Source organism: Bombina bombina, chromosome 1, assembly GCF_027579735.1.
Source record: "Bombina bombina isolate aBomBom1 chromosome 1, aBomBom1.pri, whole genome shotgun sequence".
NCBI classification, from domain to species: domain Eukaryota; kingdom Metazoa; phylum Chordata; class Amphibia; order Anura; family Bombinatoridae; genus Bombina; species Bombina bombina.
The window spans coordinates 104,875,128-104,896,464 of NC_069499.1; the positions used below are offsets into that span (position 1 = coordinate 104,875,128).

The 21,337-nt window shown below is 40.5% G+C and overlaps 1 protein-coding gene across 1 annotated transcript in view; it reads left to right on the forward strand.

Moving 5' to 3' along the window:
- NRDE2 (NRDE-2, necessary for RNA interference, domain containing) overlaps window positions 1–5,891 on the forward strand; it is a 185,180-nt gene extending 179,289 nt beyond the window's left edge. The window contains exon 14 of the mRNA XM_053697566.1: window positions 5,643–5,891. Coding sequence (XP_053553541.1) covers window positions 5,643–5,768 — 126 coding nt within the window. The 3' untranslated portion in view covers window positions 5,769–5,891. The remainder of the gene's footprint in view (window positions 1–5,642) is intronic.
- Window positions 5,892–21,337: the final 15,446 nt, after the last annotated feature.

Below are 21,337 nucleotides of genomic sequence, written 5' to 3' on the forward strand. Positions count from 1 at the left end.
TGTTTACATGTTTAGTGAGTGCACGATAGGCTTATATTAGTGTCCTTGTTTACATGTTTAGTGAGTGCACTATAGGCTTATATTAGTTTCCTTGTTTACATGTTTAGTGAGTGCACTATAGACTTATATTAGTGTCCTTGTTTACATGTTTAGTGAGAGCACCATAGACTTATATTAGTCTCCTTGTTTACATGTTTAGTGTGTGCACCATAGACTTATATTAGTGTCCTTGTTTACATGTTTAGTGTTTGCACCATAGACGTATATTAGTGTCCTTGTTTACATGTTTAGTGTTTGCACCATAGACGTATATTAGTGTCCTTGTTTACATGTTTAGTGTGTGCACTATAGACTTATATTAACCCTTTCGTGACAGGGTTAAAGTGCCTACATCGGAACAACTGTTCCGATGTAGACAAATTGAAACTACGCGATCGTGCATACGATCGCGAGATTTCAATTATTGGATCGCATCTGGGGGGCGTCCCTACAATCCTAGGAACGCCCTCCAGACCGCGATTAAATCCCTGAAGCACAGAAGGCTTCAGGACAGCCGTTAGTTATGACGTTCCATTCCGTCATAACGGCTTTAAAGCCCAGTCTAATTATGACGGAATGGAACGGCATAACGGCTTTAAAAGGTTAATGTCCTTGTTTACATGTTTAGTGAGTGCACTATAGACTTATATTATTATCCTTGTTTACATGTTTAGTGAGGCTTATGTTAGTGTCCTTGTTTACATGTTTAGTGAGGGCACTATAGGCTTATATTAGTGTCCTTGTTTACATGTTTACATGCTTAGTGAGTGCACCATAGACTTATATTAGTGTCCTTGTTTACATGTTTAGTGAGTGCACTTTAGGCTTATGTTAGTGTCATTGTTTACATGTTTAGTGAGTGCACTGTAGACTTATATTAGTGTCCTTGTTTACATGTTTAGTGAGTGCACTATAGACTTATATTAGTCTCCTTGTTTACATGTTTTGTTAGTGCACTATAGGCTTATGTTAGTGTCCTTGTTTACATGTTTAGTGAGGGCATTATAGGCTTATTTTAGTGTCCTTGTTGACATGTTTACATGCTTAGTGAGTGCACCATAGACTTATATTAGTGTCCTTGTTTACATGTTTAGTGAGTGCACTATAGGCTTATGTTAGTGTCATTGTTTACATGTTTAGTGAGTGCACTGTATACTTATATTAGTGTCCTTGTTTAAATGTTTAGTGAGTGCACCATTGACTTATATTAGTGTCATTCTTTACATGTTTAGTGAGTGTACTATAGTCTTATATTAGTGTCCTTGTTTACATGTTTAGTGAGTGCACTATAGACTTATATTAGTGTCCTTCTTTACATGTTTAGTGAGTGCACCATAGACTTATATTAGTGTTCTTGTTTACATGTTTAGTGAGTGCACCATAGACTTATATTAGTGTCCTTGTTTACATGTTTAGTGAGTGCACCATAGACATATATAAGTCTCCTTGTTTGCATGTTTAGTTAGTGCACTATAGACTTATATTAGTGTCCTTCTTTACATGTTTAGTGTGTGCACTATATACTTATATCACTATGTCCTTTTTTACATGTTTAGTGTGTGCACTAAAGACTTATATTAGTGTCCTTGTTTACATGTTTAGTGAGTGCACTATAGACTTATATTAGTGTCCTTGTTTACATGTTTAGTAAGTGCACTATAGACTTATATTAGTATCCTTGTTTACATGTTTAGTGAGTGCACCATAGACTTATATTAGTGTCCTTGTTTACATGTTTAGTGTGTGCACTATAGGCTTATGTTAGTGTCCTTGTTTACATGTTTAGTGAGTGCACTATAGGCTTATATTAGTGTCCTTGTTTACATGTTTACATGCTTAGTGAGTGCACCATAGACTTATATTAGTGTCCTTGTTTACATGTTTAGTGAGTGCACTATAGGCTTATGTTAGTGTCCTTGTTTACATGTTTAGTGAGTGCACTATAGGCTTATATTAGTGTCCTTGTTTACATGTTTAGTGAGTGCACTATAGGCTTATATTAGTGTCCTTGTTTACATGTTTAGTGAGTGCACTATAGACTTATATTAGTGTCCTTGTTTACATGTTTAGTGAGTGCACCATAGACTTATATTGGTGTCCTTGTTTACATGTTAGGTGAGTGCACTATAGACTTATATTAGTGTCCTTGTTTACATGTTTAGTGAGTGCACCATAGACTTATATTAGTGTCCTTGTTTACATGTTAGGTGAGTGCACTATAGACTTGTATTAGTGTCCTTGTTTACATGTTTAGTTAATGCACTATAGACTTATATTAGTCTCCTTGTTTACATGTTTAGTTAGTGCACTATAGACTTATATTACTGTCCCTCTTTACATGTTTAGTGTGTGCACTATAGACTTATATTACTGTGTCCTTGTTTACATGTTTAGTGTGTGCACCATAGACTTATATTAGTGTCCTTGTTTACATATTTAGTGAGTGCACTATAGACTTATATTAGTGTCCTTGTTTACATGTTTAGTGAGTTCACTATATAGACTTATATTATTATCCTTGTTTACATGTTTAGTGAGTGACCCATAGACTTATATTAGTGTCCTTGTTTACATGTTTAGCGAGGGCACTATAGGCTTATATTAGTGTCCTTGTTTACATGTTTAGTGAGTGCACTATAGGCTTATGTTAGTGTCCTTGTTTACATGTTTAGTGAGGGCACTATAGGCTAATATTAGTGTCCTTGTTTACATGTTTAATGAGTGCACTATAGGCTTATATTAGTGTCCTTGTTTACATGTTTAGTGAGTGCACTATAGACTTATATTAGTGTCCTTGTTTACATGTTTAGTGAATGCACTATAGGCTTATATTAGTGTCCTTGTTTACATGTTTAGTTAATGCACTATAGACTTATATTAGTGTCCTTGTTTACATGTTTAGTGAGTGCACCATATACTTATATTAGTGTCCTTGTTTACATGTTTAGTTAGTGCACTATAGACTTATATTAGTGTCCTTGTTTACATGTTTAGTGAGTGCACCATATACTTATATTAGTGTTCTTGTTTACATGTTTAGTGAGTGCACCATAGACTTATATTAGTGTCCTTGTTTACATGTTTAGTGAGTGCACCATAGACATATATAAGTCTCCTTGTTTGCATGTTTAGTTAGTGCACTATAGACTTATATTAGTGTCCTTCTTTACATGTTTAGTGTGTGCACTATATACTTATATCACTATGTCCTTTTTTACATGTTTAGTGTGTGCACTAAAGACTTATATTAGTGTCCTTGTTTACATGTTTAGTGAGTGCACTATAGACTTATATTAGTGTCCTTGTTTACATGTTTAGTAAGTGCACTATAGACTTATATTAGTATCCTTGTTTACATGTTTAGTGAGTGCACCATAGACTTATATTAGTGTCCTTGTTTACATGTTTAGTGTGTGCACTATAGGCTTATGTTAGTGTCCTTGTTTACATGTTTAGTGAGTGCACTATAGGCTTATATTAGTGTCCTTGTTTACATGTTTACATGCTTAGTGAGTGCACCATAGACTTATATTAGTGTCCTTGTTTACATGTTTAGTGAGTGCACTATAGGCTTATGTTAGTGTCCTTGTTTACATGTTTAGTGAGTGCACTATAGGCTTATATTAGTGTCCTTGTTTACATGTTTAGTGAGTGCACTATAGGCTTATATTAGTGTCCTTGTTTACATGTTTAGTGAGTGCACTATAGACTTATATTAGTGTCCTTGTTTACATGTTTAGTGAGTGCACCATAGACTTATATTAGTGTCCTTGTTTACATGTTAGGTGAGTGCACTATAGACTTATATTAGTGTCCTTGTTTACATGTTTAGTGAGTGCACCATAGACTTATATTAGTGTCCTTGTTTACATGTTAGGTGAGTGCACTATAGACTTGTATTAGTGTCCTTGTTTACATGTTTAGTTAATGCACTATAGACTTATATTAGTCTCCTTGTTTACATGTTTAGTTAGTGCACTATAGACTTATATTACTGTCCCTCTTTACATGTTTAGTGTGTGCACTATAGACTTATATTACTGTGTCCTTGTTTACATGTTTAGTGTGTGCACCATAGACTTATATTAGTGTCCTTGTTTACATATTTAGTGAGTGCACTATAGACTTATATTAGTGTCCTTGTTTACATGTTTAGTGAGTTCACTATATAGACTTATATTATTATCCTTGTTTACATGTTTAGTGAGTGACCCATAGACTTATATTAGTGTCCTTGTTTACATGTTTAGCGAGGGCACTATAGGCTAATATTAGTGTCCTTGTTTACATGTTTAATGAGTGCACTATAGGCTTATATTAGTGTCCTTGTTTACATGTTTAGTGAGTGCACTATAGACTTATATTAGTGTCCTTGTTTACATGTTTAGTGAATGCACTATAGGCTTATATTAGTGTCCTTGTTTACATGTTTAGTTAATGCACTATAGACTTATATTAGTGTCCTTGTTTACATGTTTAGTGAGTGCACCATATACTTATATTAGTGTCCTTGTTTACATGTTTAGTTAGTGCACTATAGACTTATATTAGTGTCCTTGTTTACATGTTTAGTGAGTGCACCATATACTTATATTAGTGTCCTTGTTTACATGTTTAGTTAGTGCACTATAGACTTATATTAGTGTCCTTGTTTACATGTTTAGTTAATGCACCATAGACTTATATTAGTGTCCTTGTTTACATGTTTAGTGAGTGCACCATAGACTTATATTAGTGTCCTTGCTTACATGTTTAGTGAGTGCACTATAGACTTATATTAGTGTCCTTGTTTACATGTTTAGTAAGTGCACCATAGACTTATATTTGTGTCATTGTTTACATGTTTAGTGAGTGCACCATAGACTTATATTAGTGTCCTTGTTTTCATGTTTAGTGAGTGCACCATAGACTTATATTAGTGTCCTTGTTTACATGTTTAGTGAGTGCACCATAGACTTATATTAGTGTCCTTGTTTACATGTTTAGTGAGTGCACTATAGACTTATATTAGTCTCCTTGTTTACATGTTTAGTGAGTACACTATAGACTTTTATATTAGTGTCTTTGTTTACATGTTTAGTGAGTGCACTATAGGCTTATATTAGTGTGTCCTTCTTTACATGTTTAGTGAGTACACTATAGACTTTTATATTAGTGTCTTTGTTTACATGTTTATTGAGTGCATTAGAGACATATATTAGTGTCCTTGTTTACATGTTTAGTGAGTGCACTATAGACTTATATTAGTGTCCTTGTTTACATGTTTAGTGAGTGCACTATAGACTTATATTAGTGTCCTTCTTTACATGTTTAGTGAGTACACTATAGACTTTTATATTTGTGTCCTTGTTTACATGTTTAGTGAGTACACTATAGACTTTTATATTAGTGTCTTTGTTTACATGTTTAGTGAGTACTCTATAGACTTTTATATTAGTGTCTTTGTTTACATGTTTAGTGAGTACACTATAGACTTTTATATTAGTGTCTTTGTTTACATGTTTAGTGAGTACACTATAGACTTTTATATTAGTGTCTTTGTTTACATGTTAGGTGAGTACACTATAGACTTTTATATTAGTGTCTTTGTTTACATGTTTCAGGTGCTTTATCTGGACGCTGTGGAGTACTTTCCTGAGCAACTCCAGGAAACTGTTGATCTTATGACTGAGAAAGAGCTGCGAGTCAGAGTTCCGTTAGAAGAGCTGGAACTGTTACTTGAAGATTAGTTTGGGTTTTATATAACTGTCCTGTCAAGACTTTCTGACGAAATATGTATAATAATATATTTATGGTGAAATAAAAAATATTTTTCAAAAAATTAAGAAATAAAATGCAACCACCCACCTGAAGTGTTTCTGTGATTGTGATTTTTTCTCTTCTTTATAAGGTGGTTCTGTGGAAGCTGGACAGTTCACCACTTTAGTGTGCAACTGTATTTCCACTGCATCATTTTAGTATAGATTCTATCACAGTGGTATCTCTAGGGGGGTGCAGACCGCACCCGGGTGAAATTTTATTGAAATTCAAAGAAATACAATTTAGAGATGCATAAATTTTTTTATTAGAGGGGCCAGCAGTTGTGAACATTAGTGAGACTGGGAAAGTTGTAGACGCACTTAATTTTTTTGAACCTTGAGCCCGCGTCGCAATTTCCACAATTAGTTTTCCCGGCTGCTTTTTCTTGTTTGTACTTTGCTCCTCACCTGCCCAATTTCACTATGAATGTTGTGGGCGTGCCGTGGGGCTTGCGAAGTTGCGCTGCTAGCCTAATCCTGCCTGCCTATCTGTGCTCACTGCTCAGTGGCGTGTGGAGCAGTGTAGTCACTCATGGAGCAGTGGAGTAGAGTGTTCATTAAAGGGACAGTCTAGTCAAAATTAAACTTTCATGATTCAGTCAGGGCATGCAATTTTAAACAACTTTCCAATTTAGTTTTATCATCAATTTAGCTTTGTTCTCTTAGTATTCTTTGTTGAAAGCTAAACCTAGGTAGGCTTATTTGCTAATTTCTCTTACATGGTGTATCCAGTCCACGGATTCATCCTTACTTGTGGGATATTCTCATTCCCTACAGGAAGTGGCAAAGAGAGCACACAGCAGAGCTGTCCATATAGCTCCCCTCAGGCTCCGCCCCCCCAGTCATTCTCTGCCGCTCTAACAAGTAGCATCTCCACGGGAGGGTAAAGAGTATGTGGTGTTAGATTTGTAGTTTTTATTTCTTCAATCAAGAGTTTGTTATTTTAAAATAGTGCCGGTTTGTACTATTTACTCTGAGGCAGAAAGTGATGAAGATTTCTGCTGAGAGGAAAAAGATTTTAGCATGTTGTAACTAAAATCCATTGCTGTTCCCACACAGAACTGTTGAGTACCGGAGAACTTCAGTTGGGGCTTAACTGCATAAGGTATGCTCAGTCATTTTTTTCCAACAAGACCTGGTAATGCTAGAAGACTGATAGAAATCCCCATGTGGGAAGGTAAGCCAAATTCTGAGACTCAGTATAGAAGGATGGCTTAGTTAGAAGGGCTTAAATCACTGGTGGACACTGTTATGGGGAAAATCGATTATTTTTTTCTATAATCTGACATTTGCACAAGTGTTTATCATGTTTGGAACACTTTTTAGGGGTTTTATACACCTGGCATAATTTTAGACACCTAATTTGGCTTAGGAAGGCCCCACAACTCCGGAGTGAAGATGGAGGGGGCCTAATTTTCGCGCCTCAATTGCGCAGTTCTTTTGCAAGACAGCTTCATGCAGCTTCACATGTAGAGTCCAGAGATTGCAGGAGGCCTACAGGGAGGCTTATTTTCGTTCCAAAACTAATCCCCAAGGAAGGTAGTATGTGAAACTGGTGGCCAGCTTCAATTTGCTCCGGTTTGGGCAATAAGGGGTTAATTGGCTTGAAACTTGGTGTGCTATCTTTTCAAAGCATTAGGATCATATGGTGTAAATTTCATAAAGATCGGATGTTTTTTTGAGATTTGGTAAAAAAGTGTGCTTTTTATTATTTAAAGGCACAGTAAAGTTTTTTCAAAAAATGTATTTTTCTGTATTTGAGTGCTATCTAAGTCTGTCTAACATGTCTGAGCCTACAGATAGACCTTGTTCTATGTGTTTTAAAGCCATGGCGGTACCCCCATTGTATTTATGTTTCAAGTGTGCTAAAACATCTAAGCATTTTAAAGACCATCCAGTGACACTTAAAAATGCAGCCCAAGATGATTCCTTAACAGAGGGTAATGAGGATAGTCCTTCTTCCTCTCCCCATGTGTCGACACCAGTTACGCCCGCGCAAGCGATGCCTAGTACCTCTAGCGCATTGGCCCCCATTACTTTACAACAATTAGCAGCAGTAATGGATAATTCCCTTGCAGCATTTTTATCCAAACTGCCAGTTTTTCCAAAAAAGCGCGATAGCTCAGTTTTAAATACAGAGGATGAGCAATCAGAAGCTTTGGATAATTTATCTGTAGTACCCTCACAAAACACAGAAGTAGCAGTGAGGGACGGTCTATCTGAGGGAGAAATTTCTGACACAGGAAAAGTTTCTCAGCAGGCAGAGTCAGATTCCTTAGCGTTTAAGTTTAAACTGGAACACCTCCGCGTCCTGCTTAAGGAGGTTTTAGCTACGCTGAATGATTGTGACCCCATGGTGGTCCCAGAAAAATTGTGTAAAATGGACAGGTTTTTAGAGGTCCCTGTATACACTGATGCGTTTCCGATCCCGAAGAGGGTGGCGGATATTGTGACTAGGGAGTGGGAGAGACCAGGTGTACCTTTTGTTCCCCCCCCCCCTATCTTTAAGAAATGTTTCCCATAAATGACCCCAGGCGGGACGCATGGCAGACGGTCCTTAAGGTAGAGGGAGCAGTTTCAACACTTGCTAAGCGTACAACTATACCTATAGAAGACAGTTGTGCTTTTAAAGATCCTATGGATAAAAAATTGGAAGGTTTGCTGAAGAAAATGTTTGTTCAGCAAGGTTTCCTTCTTCAACCAATTGCCTGCATTATTCCTGTAACTACTGCAGCGGCTTTTGGTTTGAGGCGCTGGAGGAGTCTTTTATCACTGATGCCGCTTTCCAATTAGTTAAGTTAGCGGCGAAAAATTCAGGTTTTGCCATTATGGCGCGAAGAGCGCTTTGGCTCAAATCATGGTCGGCTGACGTGTCGTCCAAAACTAAGTTACTAAACATTCCTTTCAAGGGAAAGACCCTGTTTGGTCCCGAGTTGAAAGAAATTATCGCGGATATCACTGGGGGGAAGGGTCATGCCCTCCCGCAGGATAGACCGTTTAAGGCCAAAAACAAGGCTAATTTTCGCTCCTTTCGCAACTTCAGGAGCGGACCTGCTTCAACCTCTGCTGCCGCAAAGCAAGAGGGTAACGCTTCTCAGCCCAAAGCAACCTGGAAACCCTTGCAGGGCTGGAATAAGGGTAAACAAGCCAAGAAGCCTGCACCTGCTGCCAAGACAGCATGAAGGGGTAGCCCCCAATCCGGGACCGGATCTAGTAGGGGGCAGACTTTCTCTCTTTGCTCAGGCTTGGGCAAGAGATGTTCCAGATCCCTGGGCATTAGAAATTGTTGCTCAGGGGTATCTCCTAGAATTTAAGGACTTTCCTACAAGGGGAAGGTTCCACATTTCTCGTTTGTCTTCAGACCAGACAAAGAAACAGGCGTTCTTACGCTGTGTAGAAGATCTTCTAAAGATGGGAGTGATACACCCAGTTCCAACTGCAGAACAAGGACTGGGCTTTTACTCAAACCTGTTTGTATTTCCCAAAAAGGAAGGAACTTTCAGGCCAATCCTGGATCTAAAAATTCTAAACAAATTCCTCAGAGTTCCATCTTTCAAAATGGAAACCATTCGGACAATCTTGCAGATGATCCAGGAAGGTATGACTACCGTGGATCTAAAGGATGCGTACCTACATATTCCTATCCACAAAGATCATCATCAGTTCCTAAGGTTCGCCTTTCTGGACACGCATTACCAGTTCGTGGCCCTTCCTTTCGGGTTGGCCACCACTCCCAGAATTTTCGCAACGGTGCTAGGGTCCCTTCTAGTGGTACTAAGACCGCTGGGGAATTGCAGTAGCACCTTACCTAGACGACATCTTAATACAGGCGTCGTCTTTTCACAGAGCCAAGGCTCATACGGACATTGTTCTGGCCTTTCTAAGGTCTCACGGGTGGAAGGTGAACGTAGAAAAAAGTTCTCTGTCCCCGCTCACAAGGGTTCCCTTCCTGGGAACATTAATAAACTCGGTAGTAATGAAAATCTTTCTGACAGAGGTCAGGAAGTCAAAACTTTTGAATACTTCCCGAGTTCTTCATTCCATTCCTCGGCCTTCTGTGGCTCAGTGCATGGAGGTAATTGGTTTAATGGTTGCGGCAATGGACGTAGTCCCTTTTGCCCAAATTCATCTAAGACCACTGCAACTGTGCAGGCTCAAACAGTGGAATGGGGATTATGCAGATTTGTTTCCTCAAATACAAATGGACCACAAAACCAGAGACTCTCTTCTCTGGTGGTTGTCTCAGGATCACCTGTCTCAGGGAATTAGTTTTCCGCAGACCGGAGTGGATCATTGTCACGACCGATGCCAGTCTGTTAGGCTGGGGTGCGGTCTGGGACTCCCTGAAAGCTCAGGGTCTATGGTCTCGGGAAGAATCTCTTCTCCTGATAAACATTTTGGAACTGAGAGCAGTATTCAATACGCTCCAGGCGCGGCCTCAACTAGCGGAGGCCAAATTCATCAGATTTCAGTCGGACAACATCACGACTCTAGCGTACATCAATCATCAGGGAGGAACAAAGAGTTCCCTAGCGATGAAGGAAGTAACCAAGACCATCAAATGGGTCGGAGGATCACTCCTGCCATCTATCTGCAATTCACATCCCAGGAGTAGACAACTGGGAGGTGGATTTTCTGAGTCGTCAGACTTTCCATCCGGGGGAGTGGGAACTCCACCCGGAGGTTTTTGCTCAGCTGACCCAGCTATGGGGCATTCCAGAATTGGATCTGATGGCGTCCCGTCAGAACACCAAACTTCCCCTTTACGGATCCAAATCCAGGGATCCCAAGGCGGCATTGATAGATGCTTTAGTAGCGCCTTGGTCATTCAGTTTAGCTTATGTCTTTCCACCGTTTCCTCTTCTCCCTCGGCTAGTAGCCAGAATCAAACAGGAGAAGGCTTCGGTAATTCTGATAGCGCCTGCGTGGCCACGCAGGACTTGGTATGCAGACCTAGTGGACATGTCATCGGCTCCACCATGGAAACTGCCATTGAGGCAGGATCTTCTAATTCAAGGTCCATTCAAGCATCCAAATCTAGTTTCTCTGCAACTGACTGCTTGGAGATTGAACACTTAATTCTAGCTAAGCGTGGGTTCTCTGAATCAGTTATAGATACTCTGATCCAGGCCAGAAAGCCTGTCACCAGGAAAATTTACCATAAAATATGGCGGAAATATCTTTGTTGGTGTGAATCCAAGGCTTACTCGTGGAGTAAGGTTAGGATTCCAAGGATATTGTCTTTTCTCCAAGAAGGATTGGAGAAAGGTTTGTCAGCTAGTTCCTTATAGGGACAGATATCTGCTCTGTCTATCCTGTTACACAAGCGTCTGGCAGCTGTACCAGACGTTCAGGCGTTTGCTCAGGCCTTAGTTAGAATCCAGCCTGTTTACAAACCTGTGGCTCCTCCATGGAGTCTAAATTTAGTTCTTTCAGTTCTTCAAGGGGTTCCGTTTGAACCTTTACATTCCATAGATATTAAGTTATTATCTTGGAAAGTTTTGTTTTTGGTAGCTATTTCTTCTGCTCGAAGAGTTCTGAATTGTCTGCTTTGCAGTGTAATTCACCCTATCTGGTATTCCATGCAGATAAGGTTGTTTTGCGTACCAAACCTGGTTTCCTTCCAAAAGTTGTTTCTAATAAGAATATTAACCAGGAAATTATTGTTCCTTCTCTGTGTCTTAATCCAGTTTCTAGGAAGGAACGACTGTTACACAATCTTGATATGGTTCGTGCTTTAAAATTCTTTTTAAAGGCAACTGAAGATTTCAGACAAACATCATCTTTGTTTGTTGTCTATTCTGGTAAGAGGAGAGGTCAGAAAGCGACTGCTACCTCTCTTTCCTTCTGGCTGAAAAGCATAATCCGATTGGCTTTTGAGACTGCTGGACAGCAGCCTCCTGAACGAATTACAGCTCATTCCACTAGAGCTGTGGCTTCCACATGGGCTTTCAAGAATGAGGCTTCTGTTGAACAGAATTGTAAGGCAGCGACTTGGTCTTCACTGCATACATTTGCCAAATTTTACAAATTCGATACTTTTGCTTCTTCGGAGGCTATTTTTGGGAGAAAGGTTTTGCAAGCAATGGTGCCTTCCGTTTAGGTTACCTGACTTGTTCCCTCCCTTCATCCATGTCCTAAAGCTTTGGTATTGGTATCCCACAAGTAAGGATAAATCCTTGGACTGGATACACCATGTAAGAGAAAACAGAATTTATGCTTACCTGATAAATTACTTTCTCTTACGGTGTATCCAGTCCACGGCCCGCCCTGGCAATTAAGTCAGGTTCAAATTTAATTTTGTAAAACTACAGTCACCACTGCACCCTATGGTTTCTCCTTTTTCTCCTAACCGTCGGTCGAATGACTGGGGGGGCGGAGCCTGAGGGGAGCTATATGGACAGCTCTGCTGTGTGCTCTCTTTGCCACTTCCTGTAGGGAATGAGAATATTCCACAAGTAAGGATGAATCCGTGGACTGGATACACCGTAAGAGAAAGTAATTTATCAGGTAAGCATAAATTCTGTTTTCTAAGCCCTTGAAGGCCGCCGTTAATTTCAGTGCGTTCTGACAGTTTTTCACAGTTAGACAATGCTAGTTTATGGGTAACATATTGATAAAATGGTGCTCACTCCCATGGAGTTACTTATGAGTCAGCACTAATTGGCTAAAATGCAAGTCTGTCAAAAGAACTGTAATAAGGGAGAAGTCTGCAGAGGCTTAGATACAAGGTAATCACAGAGGTAAAAAGTATATTAATATAACTGTGTTTATGTAAAACTGGGGTATGGGTAACAAAGGAAGTAGACTGTCCTTTTAAGAGAATAGGAAAAAGTTAAATAAGCGGTTTGTCCTTTTTATTATAGTTATATATTTTGGTTCACTACTTCTTGGGTATATTACTATTTAGAAGCTCAGTATGCACTATATTAAATTTGACACTTTTGGTTTGTCAAGCTTACCGTAGTATTTTATTTTGTATTTTATTTTTTACTTTTCAAACAACTAATCTATGTCTTAGTTAATTTGCCAATTCATGTATATCTCTTAAAATACCCTTAAGTTCAGTAGAATTGCATAATGAAAAGGTCTATAATATACTGTAAGCACTTAGCCTGAATTTCGTTCCTAAGATAGGGAGAGTCCATGACTTCATTCTTTACTGTTTGGAAATACAACACCTGGCCACCAGGAGGAGGCAAAGACACCCCAGCCAAAGACTTAAATATCCCTCCCACTTCCTCATTACCGCAGTCATTCTTTGTCTTTTGTCACGATAGGAGGTGGCAGAGAAGTGTCAAGATTTGGAGAGTCCTGAAAAAAGGGTATCTGCCCTTCGAGATAGGACTGGAGTTTTAAGTAGTCATGTCAACCTCTCAGTGAGAGTATTGATGAAAGTTAGAGTCTGGAGATGCAGGGAAAGTTTTTCTGCGAAACCATCCAGACTACTGCTAACAGCTCCTAAGCAATTAGTGTTGACTAGTTTCACTGCCTGCTTTCTCTCACTCAAGTCCATATTAGGAGCGCTGCTATCACACTTGAGAGGCTGTGTTCTGTTCAAACTTCAAAGAAATAGGGCATGCATTTAAAAGTTCCTTTATTTGTCATATAAACAGCGGATAAATAATTCAGTCAGTTACACAGCTCAGGTTGGAAAGACTTGGGTTGCTCCCAGTGAGCCACTGACGCGTTTCGGCTCGCTGGCCGTAATCGTAGTGTGGTCAAATAGCCTCTGTCGGCTCCTTTTAAATTTGCAGGCTTTTGCCCATTGGTTAAAACCAAAAACTGGGAATTAACACCTGTCTTTCTCCTGTTAAGTGTGGTCAGTCCACGGGTCATCATTACTTGTGGGATATTTGCTCCTCCCCAACAGGAAGTGCAAGAGGATCACCCAAGCAGAGCTGCTATATAGCTCCTCCCCTCTAAGTCACACCCAGTCATTCTCTTGCACCCAACTAATAGATAGGATGTGTGAGAGGACTGTGGTGATTATACTTAGTTTTTATAACTTCAATCAAAAGTTTGTTATTTTAAAACAGCACCGGAGTGTGTTGTTCCTTCTCAGGGAGAATTTGAAGAAGAATCTACCTGAGTTTCTGTATGATTTTAACCGGAGTAGTTAAGATCATGTTGCTGTTCTCGGCCATCTGAGGAGTGAGGTAAACTTCAGATCAGGGGACAGCGGGCAGGTTCACCTGCAAAGAGGTATGTAGCAGCATATTATTTTCTGAGGAATGGAATTGACTAGAAAATACTGCCAATACCTATATAATGTAAGTTCAGCCTTAAATGCAGTAGTAGTAACTGGTATCAGGCTGTCATGTATGTATATTTTCACTTCAGTATTCTGGGGAATGGCACTTCACTGGAATAATACTGTATGCATAAAACTTTAGCCTATCTTGCAGTGAGAACGACTAGCAGCAGGCTTTCTATGACAATTCATTTATTTGATGTTAAACGTTTTGCTGGCATGTTAAATCGTTTAATTTTCTGAGGTACTGGGTGAAAAATTGTTTTGGGCAATGTTTTTATCCACTTGGCGGGCATTTTATTTAATTTAAGACAGTTTACTGATCTCCCTCACTGTTGGTGTGAGGGGCTTAATTTGGTGCTTTTACTACGCATCAGAAATTCAGTCACAAGTCTGTTTTCTTCCCTGCATGATCCGGTTCATCTCTACAGAGCTCAAGGGTCTTCAAAAAATATTTTGAGGGAGGTAATCACTCACAGCAGACCTGTGAGATTGTGCTTTGACTGTGATAAAAAACGTTTATATTCTGTACATTTTTTCTGCTATTAAAGGGTTAGTTATCCATTACTAATGGGGGCAATCCTTTGCTAAAATTGTGTTTTTACCGGAGAGAATTTAATTTTATAGTTTCTCCAGTTTATTGTTACTCAACTGTCATAACTTTTTCTGTGCTTCTTAAAGGCACAGTACGTTTTTTCATATTATTTGTAAATTGTATTGAAAAGTACTTCCAAGTTTGCTGGTTTAATTGCTAGTGTGTTAAACATGTCTGACTCAGAGGAATATCTCTGTGCTATATGTGCTAAAGCCAAAGTGGAGCCCAATAGAAATTTATGTACTAATTGCATTGATGCTACTTTAAATAAAAGTCAATCTGTACAAATTGAACATCATTCACCAAACAACGAGAGGAAAGTTATGCCGACTAACTCTCCTCACGTGTCAGTACCTGCATCTCCCGCTCGAGAGGTGCGTGATATTGTAACGCCGGGTACTTCAGGGCGGCCATTACAAATCACATTACAGGACATGGCTAATGTTATGACTGAAGTTTTGTCTAAATTACCAGAACTTAGAGGGAAGCGTGATCACTCTGGGGTGAGAACAGAGTGCGCTGATAATAATAGGGCCATGTCAGATACTGCGTCACAGTATGCAGAACATGAGGACGGAGAGCTTCAATCTGCAGGTGACGGTTCTGATCCCAATAGAGTGGATTCAGACATTTCTAATTTTAAGTTTAAGCTTGAAAACCTCCGCGTACTGCTAGGGGAGGTATTAGCGGCTCTGAATGATTGTAACACCGTTGCAATCCCAGAGAAATTATGTAGGCTGGATAGATACTATGCGGTACCGGCGAGTACTGACGTATTTCCTATACCTAAGAGGCTTACAGAGATAATTACTAAGGAGTGGGATAGGCCCGGTGTACCCTTTTCCCCCCCTCCTGTATTTAGAAAAATGTTTCCAATAGACGCCACCACACAGGACTTATGGCAGACGGTCCCTAAGGTGGAGGGAGCGGTTTCTACTCTGGCTAAGCGTACCACTATCCCGGTGGAGGATAGCTCTGCCTTTTCAAATCCAATGGATAAAAAATTAGAGGGTTACCTTAAGAAAATGTTTGTTCAACAAGGTTTTATATTGCAACCCCTTGCATGTATTGCGTCTGTCACGGCCGCGGCCGCTTTTTGGTCCGAGTCCCTGGAAGAGACTCTTGACTCAATAACTATAGATGAGATTTCAAACAAGCTTAAAACACTTAAGCTAGCTAATTCATTTGTTTCAGATGCCGTAGTACATTTAACTAAACTTACGGCTAAGAATTCCGGATTCGCCATTCAGGCACGCAGAGCACTGTGGCTAAAATCCTGGTCGGCTGACGTTACTTCTAAATCTAAGTTACTTAACATACCTTTCAAAGGGCAGACCTTATTCGGGCCCGGTTTGAAAGAAATTATCGCTGACATTACAGGAGGTAAAGGCCATGCCCTGCCTCAAGACAGAGCCAAACCTAGGGCTAGACAGTCTAATTTTCGTTCCTTTCGTAATTTCAAGGCAGGAGCAGCATCAACTTCCTCTGCACCAAAACAGGAAGGAGCTGTTGCTCGCTACAGACAAGGCTGGAGACCTAACCAGTCCTGGAACAAGGGCAAGCAGGCCAGAAAACCTGCTGCTGCCCCTAAGACAGCATGAATTGAGGGCCCCCGATCCGGGAACGGATCTAGTGGGGGGCAGACTTTCTCTCTTCGCCCAGGCTTGGGCAAGAGATGTCCAGGATCCCTGGGCGTTAGAGATCATATCTCAGGGATATCTTCTGGACTTCAAATCCTCTCCCCCAAAAGGGAGATTTCATCTGTCAAGGTTGTCGACAAACCAAATAAAGAAAGAGGCGTTTCTACGCTGTGTACAAGATCTTTTACTAATGGGAGTGATCCATCCGGTTCCGCGGTCGGAACACGGACAGGGGTTTTACTCAAATCTGTTTGTGGTTCCCAAGAAAGAAGGAACCTTCAGACCAATCTTGGATTTAAAGATCCTAAACAAATTCCTAAGAGTTCCATCGTTCAAAATGGAAACTATTCGTACAATCCTACCCATGATCCAAAAGGGTCAGTACATGACCACAGTGGATTTAAAGGATGCTTACCTTCACATACCGATTCACAGAGATCATTACCGGTATCTAAGGTTTGCCTTCCTAGACAGGCATTACCAGTTTGTAGCTCTTCCATTCGGATTGGCTACGGCTCCAAGAATCTTCACAAAGGTTCTGGGTGCTCTTCTGGCGGTACTAAGACCGCGAGGAATTTCGGTAGTTCCGTACCTAGACGACATTCTGATACAAGCTTCAAGCTTTCAAACTGCCAAGTCTCATACAGAGTTAGTACTGGCATTTCTAAGGTCGCATGGGTGGAAGGTGAACGAAAAGAAGAGTTCTCTCTTTCCACTCACAAGAGTTCCCTTCTTGGGGACTCTTATAGATTCTGTAGAAATGAAGATCTACCTGACAGAAGACAGGTTAACAAAGCTTCAAAATGCTTGCCGTGTCCTTCATTCCATTCAACACCCGTCAGTGGCTCAATGCATGGAGGTGATCGGCTTAATGGTAGCGGCAATGGACATAGTACCCTTTGCACGCCTTCATCTCAGACCGCTGCAATTGTGCATGCTAAGTCAGTGGAATGGGGATTACTCAGATTTGTCCCCTACTCTGAATCTGGATCAAGAGACCAGAAATTCTCTTCTTTGGTGGCTTTCTCGGCCACATCTGTCCAGGGGGATGCCATTCAGCAGGCCAGATTGGACAATTGTAACAACAGACGCCAGCCTACTAGGTTGGGGCGCTGTCTGGAATTCTCTGAAGGCTCAGGGATCATGGACTCAGGAGGAGAGTCTCCTGCCAATAAACATTCTGGAATTGAGAGCAGTTCTCAATGCCCTTCTGGCTTGGCCCCAGTTAACAACTCGGGGGTTCATCAGGTTTCAGTCGGACAACATCACGACTGTAGCTTACATCAACCATCAAGGAGGGACAAGAAGCTCCCTAGCGATGATGGAAGTATCAAAGATAATTCGCTGGGCAGAGTCTCACTCTTGCCACCTATCAGCAATCCACATCCCGGGAGTGGAGAACTGGGAGGCGGATTTCCTAAGTCGTCAGACTTTTCATCCGGGGGAGTGGGAACTTCATCCGGAGGTCTTTGCCCAAATACTTCGACGTTGGGGCAAACCAGAAATAGATCTCATGGCGTCTCGACAGAACGCCAAGCTTCCTTGTTACGGGTCCAGATCCAGGAGCGGTCCTGGTAGATGCTTTGACAGCACCTTGGACCTTCGGGAGGGCTTATGTGTTTCCACCCTTCCCGATGCTTCCTCGATTGATTGCCAGGATCAAACAGGAGAGAGCATCGGTGATTCTAATAGCGCCTGCGTGGCCACGCAGGACCTGGTATGCAGATCTAGTGGACATGTCATCCTGTCCACCTTGGTCTCTGCCTCTGAGACAGGACCTTCTGATCCAGGGTCCCTTCAAGCATCAAAATCTAATTTCTCTGAAGCTGACTGCCTGGAAATTGAACGCTTGATTTTAGTAAGTAATTGATACCTTAATACAGGCTAGGAAGCCTGTTACCAGAAAGATTTACCATAAAATATGGCGTAAATACTTATATTGGTGCGAATCCAAAGGTTACTCTTGGAGTAAGGTTAGGATTCCTAGGATATTGTCTTTTCTACAAGAAGGTTTAGAAAAGGGTTTATCCGCTAGTTCCTTAAAGGGACAGATCTCAGCTCTGTCCATTCTTTTACACAAACGTCTGTCAGAAGTTCCAGACGTTCAGGCTTTTTGTCAGGCTTTGGCCAGGATTAAGCCTGTGTTTAAATCTGTTGCTCCGCCATGGAGTTTAAACCTAGTTCTTAACGTTTTACAGGTTGTTCCGTTTGAACCCCTTCATTCCATTGATATAAAGTTGTTATCTTGGAAAGTTCTGTTTTTAATGGCTATTTCCTCGGCTCGAAGAGTCTCTGAGTTATCGGCCTTACATTGTGATTCTCCTTATCTGATTTTTCATTCAGACAAGGTAGTTCTGCGTACTAAACCTGGGTTCTTACCTAAGGTGGTCACTAACAGGAATATCAATCAAGAGATTGTTGTTCCATCCTTGTGTCCAAATCCTTCTTCGAAGAAGGAACGACTTCTACACAATCTGGATGTTGTTCGTGCCCTGAAATTTTATTTACAGGCAACTAAAGATTTTCGACAAACGTCTTCCCTGTTTGTCGTTTATTCTGGTCAGAGGAGAGGTCAAAAAGCTTCTGCTACCTCTCTCTCTTTTTGGCTTCGTAGCATAATACGTTTAGCTTATGAGACTGCTGGACAGCAGCCTCCTGAAAGAATTACAGCTCATTCTACTAGAGCTGTGGCTTCCACTTGGGCCTTTAAGAATGAGGCCTCTGTTGAACAGATTTGCAAGGCTGCAACTTGGTCTTCGCTTCATACTTTTTCCAAATTTTTCAAATTTGACACTTTTGCTTCTTCGGAGGCTGTTTTTGGGAGAAAGGTTCTTCAGGCAGTGGTTCCTTCCGTATAAAGATCCTGCCTGTCCCTCCCGTCATCCGTGTACTTTAGCTTTGGTATTGGTATCCCACAAGTAATTATGACCCGTGGACTGACCACACTTAACAGGAGAAAACATAATTTATGCTTACCTGATAAATTCCTTTCTCCTGTAGTGTGGTCAGTCCACGGCCCGCCCTGTTTTTTATGGCAGGTCTAAATTTTTAAATTATACTCCAGTCACCACTGCACCCTTTAGCTTCTACTTTCTCGTTGGTTCTCGGTCGAATGACTGGGTGTGACGTAGAGGGGAGGAGCTATATAGCAGCTCTGCTTGGGTGATCCTCTTGCACTTCCTGTTGGGGAGGAGCAAATATCCCACAAGTAATGATGACCCGTGGACTGACCACACTACAGGAGAAAGGAATTTATCAGGTAAGCATAAATTATGTTTTCCAAATTCTATCTATTGTTCCAAAACACTTGCGTACTATACACAGTACTATTCTAGAATCATCTACCCTGGTTCATGAACATCTTTATACAATTACATATATTTATTTATTATGCAGAATAACTATATAAATAAATATTCTTAAGCCTAAATCAGTTACAGAGATTCACATAATAAATACAAATGTGTACATTTATTATTTGTTTCTTCACAAGATTTTAATCTACTCATACTATTCCAGTTTTTTAACTCTAGATTACACTAATAAACAGATATTATTTGCTTTCTCCTTCCGTTAAAACCTATAAATGTGCTGTTATTTAGCTAATCTTTCCTAACCAATCGGATATACAGACTGAAGACTACTGCCAGAAATTAATCAAGTCATATTCTGAATTCAAGCCAGAAGGCATTCTAGTCTTCAGCCTGTGTAGCCAAAATATCTCTCTTTTGGCCAAAATTTACTCCCTGTCTCCACCTCTTGTGCTAGTTTTCACATTTTCTATTATGGTCCATCTCAATGATTTACTGCTCTTATTGTGATGATTCTTAAAATGAAGCACTAGCGGTGTGGTCAAATTTCCTAATTTAATATTAGATAGGTGCTCTCTATTTCTATATCTCACTTCTCTTGTCGTGAGCCCCGTGTACTGAACCTCACATTCTATACATGTTAGGAGGTAAATAGAATATGTGGCTCTACAATTCGTACAATTTTTGAATTCAAAAGTTTCTCCTTTTACACTACTTTTAAAACCTAGTCTATGGTCCAGTTTCTCACAGGCTTTGCAGTGTAAGTTACTGCACCTAAAAACTCCTTTATGTTCTAACCATGAACTCAATTTGAATATCCACTTGGATTCCATTTGTAATAACTTGCAATGTCTATCCCCTCCCGTTGGGAGTATGGGCACATGATAGATAATCTTGAACCGAAGGTCCTGTACAGTGTGTCTGCTAATGGCAAAATGGTGTGCCACCGGTTGATCACTTCCTTTGTTCTTAATTGCTGTTCTAATCGCTGACCTGTGATTGGCCATGCGAGTGCGGGCATCGTCAACTGTTTTTCCTATGTAAAAAAGCCTACAAGGACAGTTGATCAAATAGACCACAAAAGGTGTAGTACAGGTAAGATAATGTTGGATGTCGTGTCAGGGTGACGAAATGTGGATCCAGGGATCATGGCATGGCATGTGGTGCACAATATACACCGAAAGCATTCCTTTTTGGTATTAGTCAGCCATGTATTTTTTTCATAGCAGTGTTTAGGGTCAGTCAACACCAATTGGTCCTTTAGGTTCTGGTTCCTTTTGAAGCCAACTCTTGGGCTGCCCCACTCTCCAAAGTGTAGTGTAGGGTCACTCTGAATGATATGCCAGTGAGTTTTTATACTCTGTCCGATATGTTTGGTATCCAGACAGTATTTTTGTCACAAAGGTCATACGTTTCGTGCAATCTCTCCCCCTCATATTCTTGGGGTTATCCTGTTCAGTCATGCACGCTAGAAGAAATTGCCATTTATATCCCCTTATCAGGGGATCTTCATTGTCTCTGAGTTGCTGTTGTTTCTACTATCTCTTGACATTTGGCCAGAGATGCTGGATGGCAACTTCTTGCATGCAATACTGAATTCCTGTCTGTTGGTTTTTGGTATAATGTGGTTCCTAGGCCAGTGCCATCCTTATATATACATAGGTCCAGAAATTGCACTTTATCTTGACTGTAGGATATTT